This window comes from Xenopus tropicalis, chromosome 9, assembly GCF_000004195.4.
Source record: "Xenopus tropicalis strain Nigerian chromosome 9, UCB_Xtro_10.0, whole genome shotgun sequence".
Lineage (NCBI taxonomy): Eukaryota > Metazoa > Chordata > Amphibia > Anura > Pipidae > Xenopus > Xenopus tropicalis.
In genome coordinates, this window is record NC_030685.2 from 21,839,381 (window position 1) to 21,855,423 (window position 16,043).

Consider the following 16,043-nt stretch of genomic DNA (forward strand, 5'->3'; position numbering starts at 1 on the left):
CAGCATACAGGCCTCAGCTCATGGGAGATATTAGTTAAGCTTCTACAAATTCCAGCTAGAAGAGTTGCATTCAACTCAATCAGGGTACCCAGTAACCTGCATTTATTAGGGTGAAGACACACAGGGCAATTAGTCGCCGCAACTTCTATATAAAAAAAAACCCACCAAACACAGCGACTAATTGCCCTTGTGTGTCTTTGTCCTTAGAAGCACTCTGGTAACCTTATCCTCCTACAGCAAATTGGATGCCTGTTATAAGCAGGTCATTTGGGTAATTTGCAAGTAGGAAATGCAGATGCAGGGTCACTAGTTGACATGTTATAAAAGGGGCAGTACTTCCTGTGATGTGGGTGGAGTTTGCACAGACCTGGTCTGACAGGTTTGGTCTGTCCCCCATGGGGGCCTAGGGAAACTGGTTGGGAGAGGACACCATTGCTATGCCAGTGCAGACCTTGCCTGATGAGATTTTCAAACCCGCCCAACCAATGTGGAAGATGTTCATCCAGAACCTCCCACAGGCTGGTAATATGCCAACTGGCAGCTTTTATCAGCCCCTGTATGGCCAACTTTAGATCTGTCCTTTGTTGTGTCAACAGATCACTTGCAAGATTCAGAGGAAAACCATCAAGGCATAGCCGCTCCAATTATTTCTGATGCAGAAAGTCGCCACCAACCTTTCACAGAAGTTCTACCGCAATAACTAAAGAAATATTTCAGCACTGCCAAGAATATTGGTGTTACCAGCACTGCAATTTACTAATATAACTGGAAGGGCAGCCTATAGAACTCTCTACTGAAGGAAGTGGTAATGAAATGATTTTATCATCAATTTAATCTTTACTTCAGTATTAAAACCGCAAAGTATGACACTTATATGAACTCTGCCTTAGGATGCCAGTTACAGTGGCTTGCAAAAGTATTCAGCCCCCTTGAACTTTTCCACATTTTGTCACATTACAGCCACAAACATGAATCAATTTTATTGGAATTCCACGTGAAAGACCAATACAAAGTGGGGTACACGTGAGAAGTGGAAGGAAAATCATACATGATTCCAAACATTTTTTACAAATAAATAACTGCAAAGTGGGGTGTGCGTAATTATTCAGCCCCCTTTGGTCTGAGTGCAGTCAGTTGCCCATAGACATTGCCTGATGAGTGCTAATGACTAAATAGAGTGCACCTGTGTGTAATCTAATGTCAGTACAAATACAGCTGCTCTGTGACGGCCTCAGAGGTTGTCTAAGAGAATATTGGGAGCAACAACACCATGAAGTCCAAAGAACACACCAGACAGGTCAGGGATAAAGTTATTGAGAAATTTAAAGCAGGCTTAGGCTACAAAAAGATTTCCAAAGCCTTGAACATCCCACGGAGCACTGTTCCACCGATCATTCAGAAATGGAAGGAGTATGGCACAACTGTAAACCTACCAAGACAAGGCCGGCCACCTAAACTCACAGGCCGAACAAGGAGAGTGCTGATCAGAAATGCAGCCAAGAGGCCCATGGTGACTCTGGGGGAGCTGCAGAGATCTACAGCTCAGGTGGGGGAATCTGTCCATAGGACAACTATTAGTTGTGCACTGCACAAAGTTGGCCTTTATGGAAGAGTGGCAAGAAGAAAGCCATAAGAAGTCCCGTTTGCAGTTTGCCACAAGCCATGTGGGGGACACAGCAAACATGTGGAAGAAGGTGCTCTGGTCAGATGAGACCAAAATGGAACTTTTTGGCCAAAATGCAAAACGCTGTGTGTGGCGGAAAACTAACACTGCACATCACTCTGAACACACCATCCCCACTGTCACATATGGTGGTGGCAGCATCATGCTCTGGGGGGGCTTCTCTTCAGCAGGGACAGGGAAGCTGGTCAGAGTTGATGGGAAGATGGATGGAGCCAAATACAGGGCAAACTTGGAAGAAAACCTCTTGGAGTCTGCAAAAGACTTGAGACTGGGGCGGAGGTTCACCTTCCAGCAGGACAACGACCCTAAACATAAAGCCAGGGCAACAATGGAATGGTTTAAAACAAAACATATCCATGTGTTAGAATGGCCCAGTCACAGTCCAGATCTAAATCCAATCGAGAATCTGTGGCAAGATCTGAAAACTGCTGTTCACAAACGCTGTCTATCTAATCTGACTGAGCTGGAGCTGTTTTGCAAAGCAGAATGGGCAAGGATTTCAGTCTGTAGATGTGCAAAGCTGGTAGAGACATACCCTAAAAGCCTGGCAGCTGGAATTGCAGCAAAAGGGGGTTCTACAAAGTATTGACTCAGGGGGCTGAATAATTACGCACACCCCACTTTGCAGTTATTTATTTGTAAAAAATGTTTGGAATCATGTATGATTTTCCTTCCACTTCTCACGTGTACACCACTTTGTATTGGTCTTTCACATGGAATGCCAATAAAATGGATTCATGTTTGTGGCTATAATGTGACAAAATGTGGAAAAGTTCAAGGGGGCCGAATACTTTTGCAAGCCACTGTACGTGAACTATATACATAGCTTTTAGCCATAAACTTTGCTTTGAGGATTGTCACTTTAATTAGGAGCTTTCTATTAAGGGAAGGGGGGGGGGGGGATTAATTCTTCCAACACTTCCTGTATGCAAATCCAAAGCAGTGCATTACAGACTGCAGCAACATTTTCCATGACCATACAAAGCTGTTTACACAGCATGACCAGAAAATCTCCAGTCACTTTATTTGCAATTCCAGTTAATTTAGTTAGTCCCCAATGTAATATTTGTACATCCAAGTCATCCCTTTCCTTGCACAGAGGCTGTGCCTGGAACATCTGCCCCAACCTCACAACTATACATACAGAATACAATTTACCCCCTGAATTACTGGAACCATGCAGTGCAATGTTAGTGATACTCTGGTTGAAACACAAACCTTGCTGGATTTTCACTTAAAGGAACAGTTCAGTGTAAAAGTGAAACTGACAAGACTCCACAAAAAAAATATTTGTAATATAATTAGGCAAAAAAAACCAAATCTATAAAGGCTGGAGTGAGCAAATGTCTAATGTAATGGCTAGAACTCAACTTCCTGCTTTCAGCTCTCTAACCTCTTAGTTAGAGACTTTGGGGGGGCCACATGGGACATAACTGTTCTGTTAGTTTGTGAGCACACAGGTCAGATTCAAATGCAAACTAATAGAACAGTTATGTCCCATATGGCCCCCCTCAAGTCACTGATTGGTTACTGACTGCTAACAGCTTAGAGAGCTGTAAAGGAGGAATTCGTGTTCTGGCCATTATGTTAGACATCTGCTCAAGCCAGCCTTCATTGATTACATTTTCTATTTTGCCCATTCTCATTTTTACACTGAACTGCTCCTTTAAGATCATCCAAAAACCCATCTCTAAACACAGGCATCATGTTTCATACTAAACACAGACATCAACTGCCCAGTTACAGTTCTTTTTAAGTAGGACCCAAGTCAGAACCTAGACTGGAAGCTTGCCTTCCAAGTTTAGAAATGCACCCACCTCAGCAGCTCATGAAAAATGATTAAGACTATGGTTGAAGTAAAACTCAGTGTAAAAAAAAAAAAGTTTTTAGAAATAAGAAACGGCTGTAATGGATTGGAGATGTTTTATTCGGAAATGTGTAACTGAACCCCAGCAGCAGGCGTAACTTTACCATACATGTCCAGGTTTTGCTTTTAAAATTTTGTTCTGGTCACCAGTTGAACACAGGCTGGAATTTAATTTTTTGTATTAAAACAAAAACAAAAATATATAACTATATATAGAGACCTCACTCCAATATCAGAACAATACAGCAATCGTAATCCAAATTATTACATCCAGGGAATTCTCAGCACTTACAAGGAAATCCCACACAGATACAGCTAAAGATTAAATATATACGCAGCAAAGAGACCAGGATAGGTTACAGAAGGGAGGAAAAAGCTGGCTCTGTTTTTGAAGTATGAACAAGAATTTTTATATAAATAAAACATTAAGTGTAAAGGGGAAATTACAGTTCTAGGATCATATTTATACATGGAACTTGTTAGGAAACAATCAGATGGAATGGGAGAAACACACTGCACGCAGAGGAAGGAGTCAGGTGAGGGTAGAGGAAGTGATGCCTGCTTCCCACCCACAAGCCTGCTTGTCAGGACTGGTAATGCCCTGAAGTCCAACTGATGAAGATAGCTAAAGGATTACACACAACAGTCACTAACTTACAACTGCGCAGGTATCGTGGGGGGGAGAAAATATTGAGTTTGGGGCAGGTGTAGGATGACTGTACACATGAGATAAAACCATTATTTGCAAGTGTTGACTTTTGGATAACAGGTGAACTGGAAAGAGGTCGAATTTTTCATTTTGTAGACAGGATAAGTGCCACGATAAGGCCGTACAGACCCAAGACTTCAGCAAAAATGAGGATCAGGATCATCCCTACGAATAGTCGAGGCTGCTGTGCTGTACCCCGCACTCCGGCATCTCCCACGATACCAATGGCGAAGCCAGCAGCTAGACCACTCAGGCCTACACTGAGGCCAGCACCCAACTGAAGGAAGCTCCTACAAAAAGTAAAGAGGGAAAGTTACGTAAATAACAATGCATCATATTTACAGTAATAATTAAGGTTTCTTAAATCTTTTTTAAGAGCACATTGTTTAAAGAAATGGTTTAAAACAAACAAAACAAAAAAAAAAAAAAAAAACTCTTCATGAACTTAGCCTTAAAGAGGACAATAAAGCTACTGAAAATTCCGCTCAAGTTGCCAATGATGAAACTATGACCCCTTCTCCTTAATCATACCTGCAGCCAACAATGGGCACAGGTTCTCTATTACTCACTGAACTCCAAGTGCCAGTTTAATTATCCTGGTGCAGCACTATTAGCCTAGCAAAAACGCTTTAGAACATCCGGTTATCCAGAGTGTTCTGGACATGGGGTCTTCCAGATAAGGGGGTCTTCCATAAATTTTGATTAACAGATCCCATACCTGTATTAGGCACTGGCCCTGTCCTTTTTAGTAATTGGGAAGTTATAAGGAAAGCAGTGGCATGTATAGGCTGCACATACAGAAATTGTACTGGATAAGGAGGTTTCAGAATACAGATTTGCTTTATATTTTTTAGCCTGGTATTGAGACAGGGGAAACTTCCTGCTTATCACATAACCTAGTACTGCATTTTTTATTGGGGGGGGGGGGGGGTGTATATGTACAAGGACACTGCACTAAATACACCATTGCAAACCTGTAAATGATCTGGTTTTTCTTAGGAGCACAGCCATCAGCTGCAGAGTCAGTTTACGATTTTATTTCTCCATGGAGCACAGTATCTAGCTCAGTGATCCCCAACATGTTGCTCCCCACCCCCCTTTTATGTTGCTCCCAGTGGCCTCAAAGTAGGTGCCCATTTTTACATTTCTGGCTTGGAGGCAAATTTTGGAAGCAGAGACATTTTTACTACAAGCAGAGTCTATTTCAGGCCAGCATTGCACTCTGCATCCCCAAATAATTTTTTTTCATGCTTGTGTAGCTCATCAACACTTTACATCTAAATGTGGCTAACAAGTAAAAAAGGTTAGGGATCCCTGATCAAGCTTATGTGAGATACATTTTTACACTGTCAAGCCACATTCTATTAAAAAAAAAAAAAAAATTTTTTTTTTTTTTAAATTCATGATAACTTGCAGCACAAGCAAATAAGTTTGAGAAAACAGCTACATCTTAGCACAGGTTTCACCTGAGAAATCTGAATATGCTGTAGACACATTATGAAGTCGTCAAACTATTGGCACAATATGTCTAATATGTCTTACACTATGTAATAAGCCGGCTATACATGCACAGATATTATTGTACAAAACCTTTACTGCTTAATTATCAGCCATTGCTAAATTTAACAGCCTGGAATAATATTAAAGGGAAAAATTAACTTGGGCACTTACTTGTATAGTGTGATAGAAGACGTCAAAGAGTTTGCAATAAGGACTGCTACTACAAGACCATAGATAGCAATGATACCAGCCATGACCACGGGAATAATGGACTTCATGATCAACTCAGGCCGCATGACAGACATTGCGGCAATACCTGTACCACTTTTTGCCGTGCCATAGGCCGCCCCTAAGGCTGTGGAAAGAAGAAGAAGATTCATAATGCGCATTTAAAATTAAAGAACTGCAAGAAAACATTTGCGGCGAGAACTGGGAAGCGTCATACTGGCCAGGTAACCTATCACAATAGTTATTTAACTTTCACAGGGCAATCTTACTGCATACCCTACTTATAAAGGGCTATTTTCATTTCATCTATTTCAGTTGGTAGTCATTTTAGAGCACTATTTTCCCATAGCTTCTATGCATACTAAGGCACATAGTCCCAGACTGTAACATGCAACTACCCTAAAACTGCCTTTTAATGATGCATATCCTTAATAAGTAGCCCTCAGATTGGTATGGAAACAATAGCGGCTATTTGGACAGTGGTAGTGGCTACAATTCATCCCATGTGACAGACTTAGTAGTAAAGTCAGACGGGTGATCTGAATGATGTTCAATAGCAGAATTTAAGTTGCAGCTATTGCCTATGGCTTAGGCACATGAGTGTCAGCTGACTGCAAGGAACATTTCACAGAGACAATGGCCTGATGGGGAAAATTATGAAATGAAGTCAGTGAGTCAGACTGGTAATAAGGAGTGCACTTTCCCTTCACCCACCCAGCAACCTTGTTAGACTTTTATAGTACTTTGTTAGAGGGGGGTGTAAAAACACAGGTAAACAAAACTAAAACAGGCTAAAGCTATGCAGTTATTCGTGGTTTTACTATTTAGAAAGTCACTATGGAACTAGGACAATAGTTGCCAACTATTCCATACAGTACACCAATATTAATATAAATATCTGGCCTTCAGTTTAGGTAGCCCTTACCTACGATGCACAAAAGGGCTACTGTGTTGACCCTAAAAAGTTAGCAAACTGTAACCAGTCATTGCCTGAAAAGGACAATGCCTCCAATATATAATTCAATGTGTCAAGAGCAAGAGAACTGAGCAAAGAAGCAACAGGAGATGCTCCCTGGATCAATAAACTTGTCCTTCAGTTCTGCCAGAGACAGGATATAACAATAAGGGGTGTGCCAGTTACACATTCATATTAATATTAAACAGATTAATATATTAAAAAAAAAAAAAAAAAAAAGAAAAATGTCAGCAGTTTTAAATTTTGCAAAGTTGGGAGTTGTGGATGAGTAAACAGTCACAGCTCTAGAGCATACTATTCCCAGTTTGTAAATTACCCAAACCAAATTGTAAGAGATGGAAGCAATGAATTCCCCACAATGCTCATAGCACTGGCTACAAAACAGTGTTAAAAATGCCAGCAATCCAAGGGTTAATTATGTGCACAGGCTGCCCTCGGACAATTTATTTTCTGCTGTGCCATACATGTACCAATATTGTATATCTTAATATTGTATTGAAACAAAGGGAAGTCCATGACATTGCATGATGCCTCCATGAAGTATAACAGTCCATACCTTACCAAGAGGGTCATGGATTTCTCTGTATGACCTTATAATCTGGGATACTCACACAGACTGGGAAACTTGAACAGCACAGCTTTGACAAATGTGACTTATATTAATTAACTGAAATAAAACCTCTTTATAACAGCTCGGTTTAATATACCCATCCCCAATATTATACCCTTAACACAATCAATTAAGAATAATGCTGGTTGCACAATATCTGGCTTGCAAAATGTGAGTGGAAGCCACAGCGTATGTGGGAAAGCACAAGGGTAAGGGGTTTTGAAGTAGAATTGGGGAAGCAGAAGCAGTTGTGGAACTCCAGCCTTGCACAAACACTGGCCGCACATGCAGGGCAAAGAAAGCCACCTGCGCCAAGCCCGTGATTTCTATTAAATCACACCGCATGAATGAAACACCAAAAAAAGTTTAACCCCCCCCCCCCCCATATGGAGATTACTTAGGGTGCCACTTCAGCTTTCTAACCACCCCCCAGGCACTGCATTAATCAGGGGGCAATGAGCTGAAGTTACACCAGGCTGGGCAGGCAGCTTGAAAAAGTGGCCACCATTTCATGTGGATGACCCATTACAGCTATTATAGCAGAAATTATATGGCCTTCTGTGGCCCCATTACATAAGGCCTGCCTGACATTATCCAGTTTTAATGTATATAGTCTATTCCCAATTAGGCCTGCATAAGCCTGTGTTATTGGATGGGTGCTTGGGTAGAGCTGGGTGAAGTAAGTGGATTGGACCAATTTGTCCCACCACTACTCATCTAAAAAAATGTTAGTCTCTTTGGAATATACCAAGTAGGGCTTTCGTTATGAAGGATGGCTGAATACAGCACAGGTAAGAAACACTGCAATAGAACTAGGAAGATTTATCCCCCTCCCTCCAAACATGCACAGAAATGAAAACTATTCGATTCAAATTTTAGTGTTACTAAGCCTTTAAATTAACCATCAACCATTTTTGCGGATTGGAAGCCTCCCTGGATGGGGTGAATGCCATTCAATCAGTATTTTGATATGCTATGAAGGGACCAGATTATCATGGGGTGGGGGTGGAGTTTGAGGTATCTTGCAATTGAGTTGGTGTTACCCCTTCATAGCTCTATCCACATTAAATGTTACCAGCTTCTGAGCACTCAAATTTCGGCTTTTGGAAGTCAATACATACATGCCCTTCATAGGCGTCAAAATCACATTTCTAAATTATTGGAGCATTCGATTAATTTACAACTCAGTTCAGTATCATACAGGGCATATTCTCCACCAGCATCACTTCAGCTAGCAGAGAAGCACCCAACAGTCACTGCTGCTCTTCTCATTAAAGTTAATGGGGGGGCAAGGTAGTGCTGGCACTTTATTTTCAATAATATTCCACAGCCCTTTACGTATTCACATCAGCCACCATTATACACAATGGTCACTTTATCAGGAACCAATTACTAAGCATGAGGGAAACTGGAGAAAACCCCAGAGCTGAAAATCATTGGCAGCCACTTCTTCCTGAAAACACTCAGTAGAGCAGTTTGGGCTGAAAAGCAATAATTTGCCGTGCTGTTGGTCTATTCATGGCAATGGGAGGTGGTAGAAATGGCCTCAAGCACTTCACCAGCTGTAGCAGACCCTCAACCCTGGCACAACTTGCTGCAGTTTATTTGGCCTTTAATGTGCTATAAAAATAATGACTGGCCTTTCCAGCACTGAAGAAAATGACTGAAAGTTGTAACAGTGAATTAAAGTTTTCCCGCTGCAAAAAGCACAAACGGTTACATTTTATCCAAATCAGTATAAAGTTATAACCAAAGTACAGGAGTCCAGCCTTATTAACTCTGAACAATCATTAAACAGAAAACAGCACCAAATCCCTGCATGCATTATTCTCTACCTCATGTAGTGAAACACAAACCTTTACTCAGCAACCATCAGACCTATCTGATCACTAAACTGCACAACATATCCCAATATTTGCCCACCATAGAATGCATCTATCCAGCTGCATTGATATACAAGGAGGTTCCCTGTTCTTCCTTGTGTTTCCTATGGGTACTCTGGAGGAGTGTGGTAGGAAACCAAACATTCATACAGGCTAACTGGGCCCTTTTAAAGGCCCCAGTGAATGTGATGAGGACCTATGATCCATTTTAGGGCCTTGGGAGGTCTAATGGTAGCCTGCAAATATTCCAGTGCCTATACAGAGCAACAACCATGTAGTATTGAGATCCAGAACTTGCAGGTCTCTGCACACTGCGACTTTAAGTCGTTCTTCATGTATTTATTAAATTCAAAAGCTTATTACAGAAAAATGAAGTTGCCAGAAATAATTTCCAATAATAGTTACTGAGAGTGACTGTTCTAAAAAAAGGTAGTTCACAGTGTAAAGAGTAATGTTGACCCAAATAAAGAGTGGCCTCACAGAGCAATAGTTTCTTGGCTGCCAGTGACCCCCCATTTGAAAGCTGGAGTGTAAGGCGGCAGCAAATAATTAAAAAAAAAAAGCCATTCCATAAAATACTAAACTTTACTTAACGGTGATCTACCCCACCAAGGCATATTTATTATTTGAGAAAATTGCAAGATCTTGTCTGTAGCCCGGCTATTCATAACTCCCGAACTGGGAAATGACCAGAAAAAAAAATAAAAATATAAAAATTATAATGTTCTAATAATTGCAGCATAAAATTATCTGCTACACCAGCAAGGTTAGGGGTACCAAATGAACCCCCCCCCCCCCTTTAAACTGTGGCAATAAAATGGAGTGCCTATATCCCCAGAGCATAAATGAAGCCCTGCCCCTAGAGCCAAACCAAAGCAGGTGTAAGTACAAGGTTTCCTTGCAGCCTAGCACAGTGCATCTCCTGTACAGGGGTGGGGGGTGACGAGCAGGGTGCCTCCACTCATAGTCACAACTGTTATGTGCATGGGGCTGCAGAAACTTTTTGCAGTTATGCCCTAATTTCATTATGTGTATCATAACCCCAAAACACAAAGCTGCTAAAATGAAAGCCTGAAGGAAAGCCGGAAGAGCCTACCCAGATTAGCAAATAGCATTCAACCACCCTGACAAACTGATCCTTCATTTTCTTTACAAGTCAGTGCTGAAATGAGAGCCTAGATCTCCTTCATACAGTCGCCTGGTGTAACAGTACCTTGCTATATTAGCATTCCAATTAACACATCTGTAAGATTCTCACCTCACCCCCATCTTAAACAAAAAAAGGTTCACAGTCCAAATGGCTTTAAAAACCAATATAAGCTTGCAGAGGGCTAGAATATATTGAATTATATTCTCATATGGATAAGAGATAAATATGATCTTTACAAGTCACAGCAGCACAGAAAGGTCACATCAGAAACTTCTGGATGAGCGAGATTCTGGATGAAGCTAGAGATGTATAAAGACATTATCTAAACAGATCTGTAGAACATCCAATAATGTATATTCTGATCACTGGGCCTAACTCAGGATATCACCATACACCTCTCCAAATGATACACAGCTATCGCTACTACTACCGTGCATTGATTCCTGCTCAGCAGAGCCATACGTAGAGTATGGGGGAAGGGTAGCACCATACCATCTGCCATGAGCAGCGAATAAGGGTACAGACTCCTGATTATATGCACCAAGAAAAAAAAAAAAAGCAGCCTACCAAAAAACCTAAATTTCCCCACTAATATATATATATATATTTTTTTTTACTGAATTCTATGACCTTCAATGCACTGAGATACTGCAAAATCACCATCCATATCTATACCACAAATAGCACCTACACATCTTTACACCCCCCTATTTCAGTAGCCCCAAAACAGTTGAGGGATTAGCCTTGAATGGCAATAAAAGACGCGTTTTCAATGATGCTGGCTGGTTTATCTGAGTGACCTTGGCTGATCTGCAAGAACACAAGAGGGGGGGGGAGATGATGCACCAAGTACCAAAAATCAGATTAAGTGTAGGTAAAACATGCTAACAAAGCAGATATAGCAGGAGCACCCCCGTACCCATCTCCTAACGCCGTGCCCAGTATGCAAGCCCACAGGGCCAGAATGGCTCCACACAGCAGCCCCCTGGCCATGCTACCTACACCAGTAATAAGGAAGCTAATATGCCGAGGTCGCCTCCAGCTTGGAACAGATTTGACACGTCAGGTCGGCCTGACACTGCCACTCACAGAACAATGAAGCAGCCTTCCATGTACGGACCAGTGAGACCGGTTCCAAATACCATTAAGAGGGAAATAATTCTTAGATTCCAAAAGGGGTACACAAATAGCATCATATTTAAAACACTACTGCATTATGTATTTTGTCAACATATTATAAATACAAAAATACAGGCATTTTTATTAAACAGGGGATTTCAGGAGGGGAAGGAATTGTATATAGCAAAAAGGACAGGACTCATTGATAAAGGGAACATTTCACCCATCTCGACAGCAGAGGCTTCACGGCCAGCGATAAGCACAGCAATAAAGAGCTCATCCTGCCCTCTGCAGTCATGTGACCATTCACCAGCTGCTTGTCACCGGGATGACATCAGCAAGCCGGGCTCCCCTTTGGGCAACCGGGAAAGACTAGCCCCCCCCATTCCCACGCCAAACACCCCCATGTTAGCAGCAGACTGGTAAAACCCTAGTCATTCCACTTAACCCCCCCCCCCCAGCCCCACTAGCTTTTTATATAGGAAGGCAGCAGAAACCCTGACAGGGAGGAGGAAGCAGGAGCCAGTGATCCGAGAAGATGGAAAAAAAAAAAAAAAATGGAAGCAAGAGCCGGTCACATGATGGGTGAATAAGGATCAGCCACCTACAGTTTCACCCCAGCATTCATATTATATATACACATATTATACATATTTCCTTAAGGAAGGGTTAAAGCCTCTCAATCTGGGTTTTAAGGCAGAGATATATATATATATATATATATTATATATATATATATATATATATATATATATATATATATATATATATATATATATATATATATATATCTATATAATGGTATAAGGCACCATGGAAATGCCTTCTTTAGCTGTCTGGCACTGCATTATATGCAAAGACACCCCAGCATTCATACCATCCAGGGACAGACACCCCAGCATTCATACCATCCAGGGACAGACACCCCAGCATTCATACCATCCAGGGACAGACACCCCAGCATTCTTGTTGTATAGACAGTTTCCCCAACAATACTATTATATAGACATTTCCCCCAACATTCATATCATACAGGGACAGACACCATGCCCCCAGCAATATAATATAATAATATATATAAGTTCCCCAGCATTCATATCCTATATGCAGATATAAATAAATAAAGATTTACATACATACAGATCACTCTGTATTATATACATAGACACAAAGATAGAAGAATGAATACAGCAATACTATCATTTTCTAGTCATTCAGATTAAACCATAGCACCCCATGCCAAGCCTCTGACATTTCTATACAGGGATAAACCACCACTGGAGCTGCAGCTCATTCTACCAATGCACCACAGGGGCCGATGGGATATGTAGTTCTTTATCGGCAGCTCTATTGACAGCAGGTGACTGCGCACCCATAGCACAGAGCGGTCCATGGGTGAGTGTATGTATAGCAGATATGGGTGTCTCACCGCTAAAAACCATGGCAGACGAAGCCCCCATGACAGCGAAGAAGGCGGAGTACTCGGGCGCGCTTGCGGTGTCGGTAGACATGGTGCTGGATGACGAGTTGTCCGTAAACTCTCCGGTAGAAATAAAAGAAATGCGCCGGGCTCAGGGGAGGGAAAGAGAGAGAGATAGTGCACACGACGCTACGGGAAGGAGGAGGGGAAGCGGGAATGACAGGACACTCCAACCAGGTTAGCTGCGGCGTTCACACTGAAAACCTTTAAGCAGCGCTCTCTGCTCTAAATACTTCGCCGCAGCACAAAATGGCTGCCGGTCGCACGTCACGTGACGCGGCGTCTCCCTTAGCTGTGACTTTTGATCCCGCCCATTTGATGATGATGGAACGTTCCATTATCCGTGGTGTATGGGAGATTGTTCTGCTCCACTGACTGCAGGCGGTCATTTGCTGCCCGAGGGATGATTATTTACTGGCTTGTGTGTAAATGGTGTTGCACGGTGGTGCTTTCGGGGGTGCGGGGTTTAGGGGAAGATGGCACTTTCAGGCACCTGTCGTGGTTGGAAGGCGGTGTCTGACAGGTTGGGTGCGGGGAGAGGTGCGTCATTCACTTGTCATTAGCGTACTGAGAGGTGGCGTTGGGCCTGTCTGGGTGTGAGGTGTGTGTATGTTATTCATTATATATATATATATATATATATATATATATATATACATACACATACAGATATTGTGTTTATAGATGCATTTTTTAGAAACAATATATAGATAAAAGTAATTTAAGGAATGCCATTGAGAAGAAAATAGTTTTCATGCATAGTAATTATTACATAGATTTATTTATGTGTACAGGTATGGGACCCATTATCCAGAATGCTCGGGACCTGGGGTATTCCGGATAAGGGGTCTTTCAGTAATTCGGATCTCCTTCCTTAAGGCTACTTAGAAAAAAATTATTTAAATGGTGATTAAATCCAATAGGAGTGTTATGGTTCCAATAAGGATTGATTATATCTTAGTTGGGATCAAGTACAGGTACTGTTTTATTATTACAGGGAAAAGGGAATCATTTAACCATGAAATAAACCCAATAGGGCTGTTCTGCCCCAATAAGGGGTAATTATATCTTAGTTGGGATCAAGTACAGGTACTGTTTTATTATTACAGAGAAAAGGGAATCATTTAACCATTAAATAAACCCAATAGGGCTGTTCTGCCCCCAATAAGGGGTAATTATATCTTAGTTGGGATCAAGTACAGGTACTGTTTTATTATTACAGAGAAAAGGGAATCATTTAACCATGAAATAAACCCAATAGGGCTGTTCTGCCCCCAATAAGGGGTAATTATATCTTAGTTGGGATCAAGTACAGGTACTGTTTTATTATTACAGGGAAAAGGGAATCATTTAACCATGAAATAAACCCAATAGGGCTGTTCTGCCCCCAATAAGGGGTAATTATATCTTAGTTGGGATCAAGTACAGGTACTGTTTTATTATTACAGAGAAAAGGGAATCATTTAACCATTAAAGGAACAGTAACACCAAAAAATTAAAGAGTTTTAAAGTAAATGAAATATAATGTACTGTTGCCCTGCACTGGTAAAAAGTTATGTGTTTGCTACAGTAACTCTACTATAGTTTATATATAATAAGCTGGTGTGTAGCCCTGGGGGCAGCCATTCAAGCTGGAAAAAAGGAGAAAAGGCACAGGTTACATAGCAGATAACGGATAAGCTCTGTAGAATACAATAGTGTTTTATCTGTTATCTGCTAAGTGCCTGTGCCTTTTCTCCTTTGAATGGCTGCCCCCATGGCTACACAGCTGCATTACTTATATAAACTATAGTAGTGTTTTTGAGGCAAACTCACCAGTTGTACCAGTGCAGGGCAACAGTACATTATATTGGAATTTCTTTTATACATTTCAATTTTTTGGTGTTACTGTTCCTTTAAAGGAACAGTAACACCAAAAAATGAAAGCGTATAAAAGTAACTAAAATATAATGTGCTGCTGCCCTGCACTGGTAAAAGTTGTGTGTTTACTTCAGAAAGTCTACTATAATTTATATAATAAGCTGCTGTGTAGCCACAGGGGCAGCCATTCAAGCTGGAAAAAAGGAGAAAAGGCACAGGTTACATAGCAGATAACAGATACGTTCTGTAGAATACAATGGTGTTTTATCTGTTATCTGCTATGTGTCTGTGCCTTTTCTCCTTTGAATGGCTGCCCCCATGGCTACATAGCAGCTTATTTATATAAATTATAGTAGACTTTCTGAAGTAAACACACAACTTTTACCAGTGCAGGGCAGCAGCACCTTATATTTTAGTTACTTTTATACACTTTCATTTTTTGGTGTTACTGTTCCTTTAAATAAACCCTATAGGGCTGTTCTGCCCCCAATAAGGGGTAATTATATCTTAGTTGGGATCAAGTACAGGTACTGTTTTATTATTACAGAGAAAAGGGAATCATTTAACCATTAAATAAACCCAATAGGGCTGTTCTGCCCCCAATAAGGGGTAATTATATCTTAGTTGGGATCAAGTACAGGTACTGTTTTATTATTACAGAGAAAAGGGAATCATTTAACCATTAAATAAACCCTATAGGGCTGTTCTGCCCCCAATAAGGGGTAATTATATCTTAGTCGGGATCAAGTACAGGTACTGTTTTATTATTACAGAGAAAAGGGAATCATTTAACCATGAAATAAACCCAATAGGGCTGTTCTGCCCCAATAAGGGGTAATTATATCTTAGTTGGGATCAAGTACAAGGTACTGTTATGTTATTACAGAGAAAAAGGAATCATTTTTAAAAATGTGAATTATTTCATTAAAATTGAGTCTATGGTCTATGGAGATGGCCTTTCTGTAATTTTGAACTTT

At 41.0% G+C, this 16,043-nt stretch overlaps 1 protein-coding gene across 1 annotated transcript; it reads right to left on the minus strand.

The window, feature by feature from the left end:
* Positions 1–3,590: 3,590 nt before the first annotated feature.
* On the minus strand, positions 3,591–13,382 carry atp6v0c (ATPase, H+ transporting, lysosomal 16kDa, V0 subunit c). Its single transcript, NM_203562.1, is given in 3 exon segments — positions 3,591–4,550; positions 5,932–6,115; positions 13,156–13,382. Coding segments are annotated over 3 exon segments (471 nt in total). The 5' UTR covers positions 13,238–13,382; the 3' UTR covers positions 3,591–4,345.
* Positions 13,383–16,043: the final 2,661 nt, after the last annotated feature.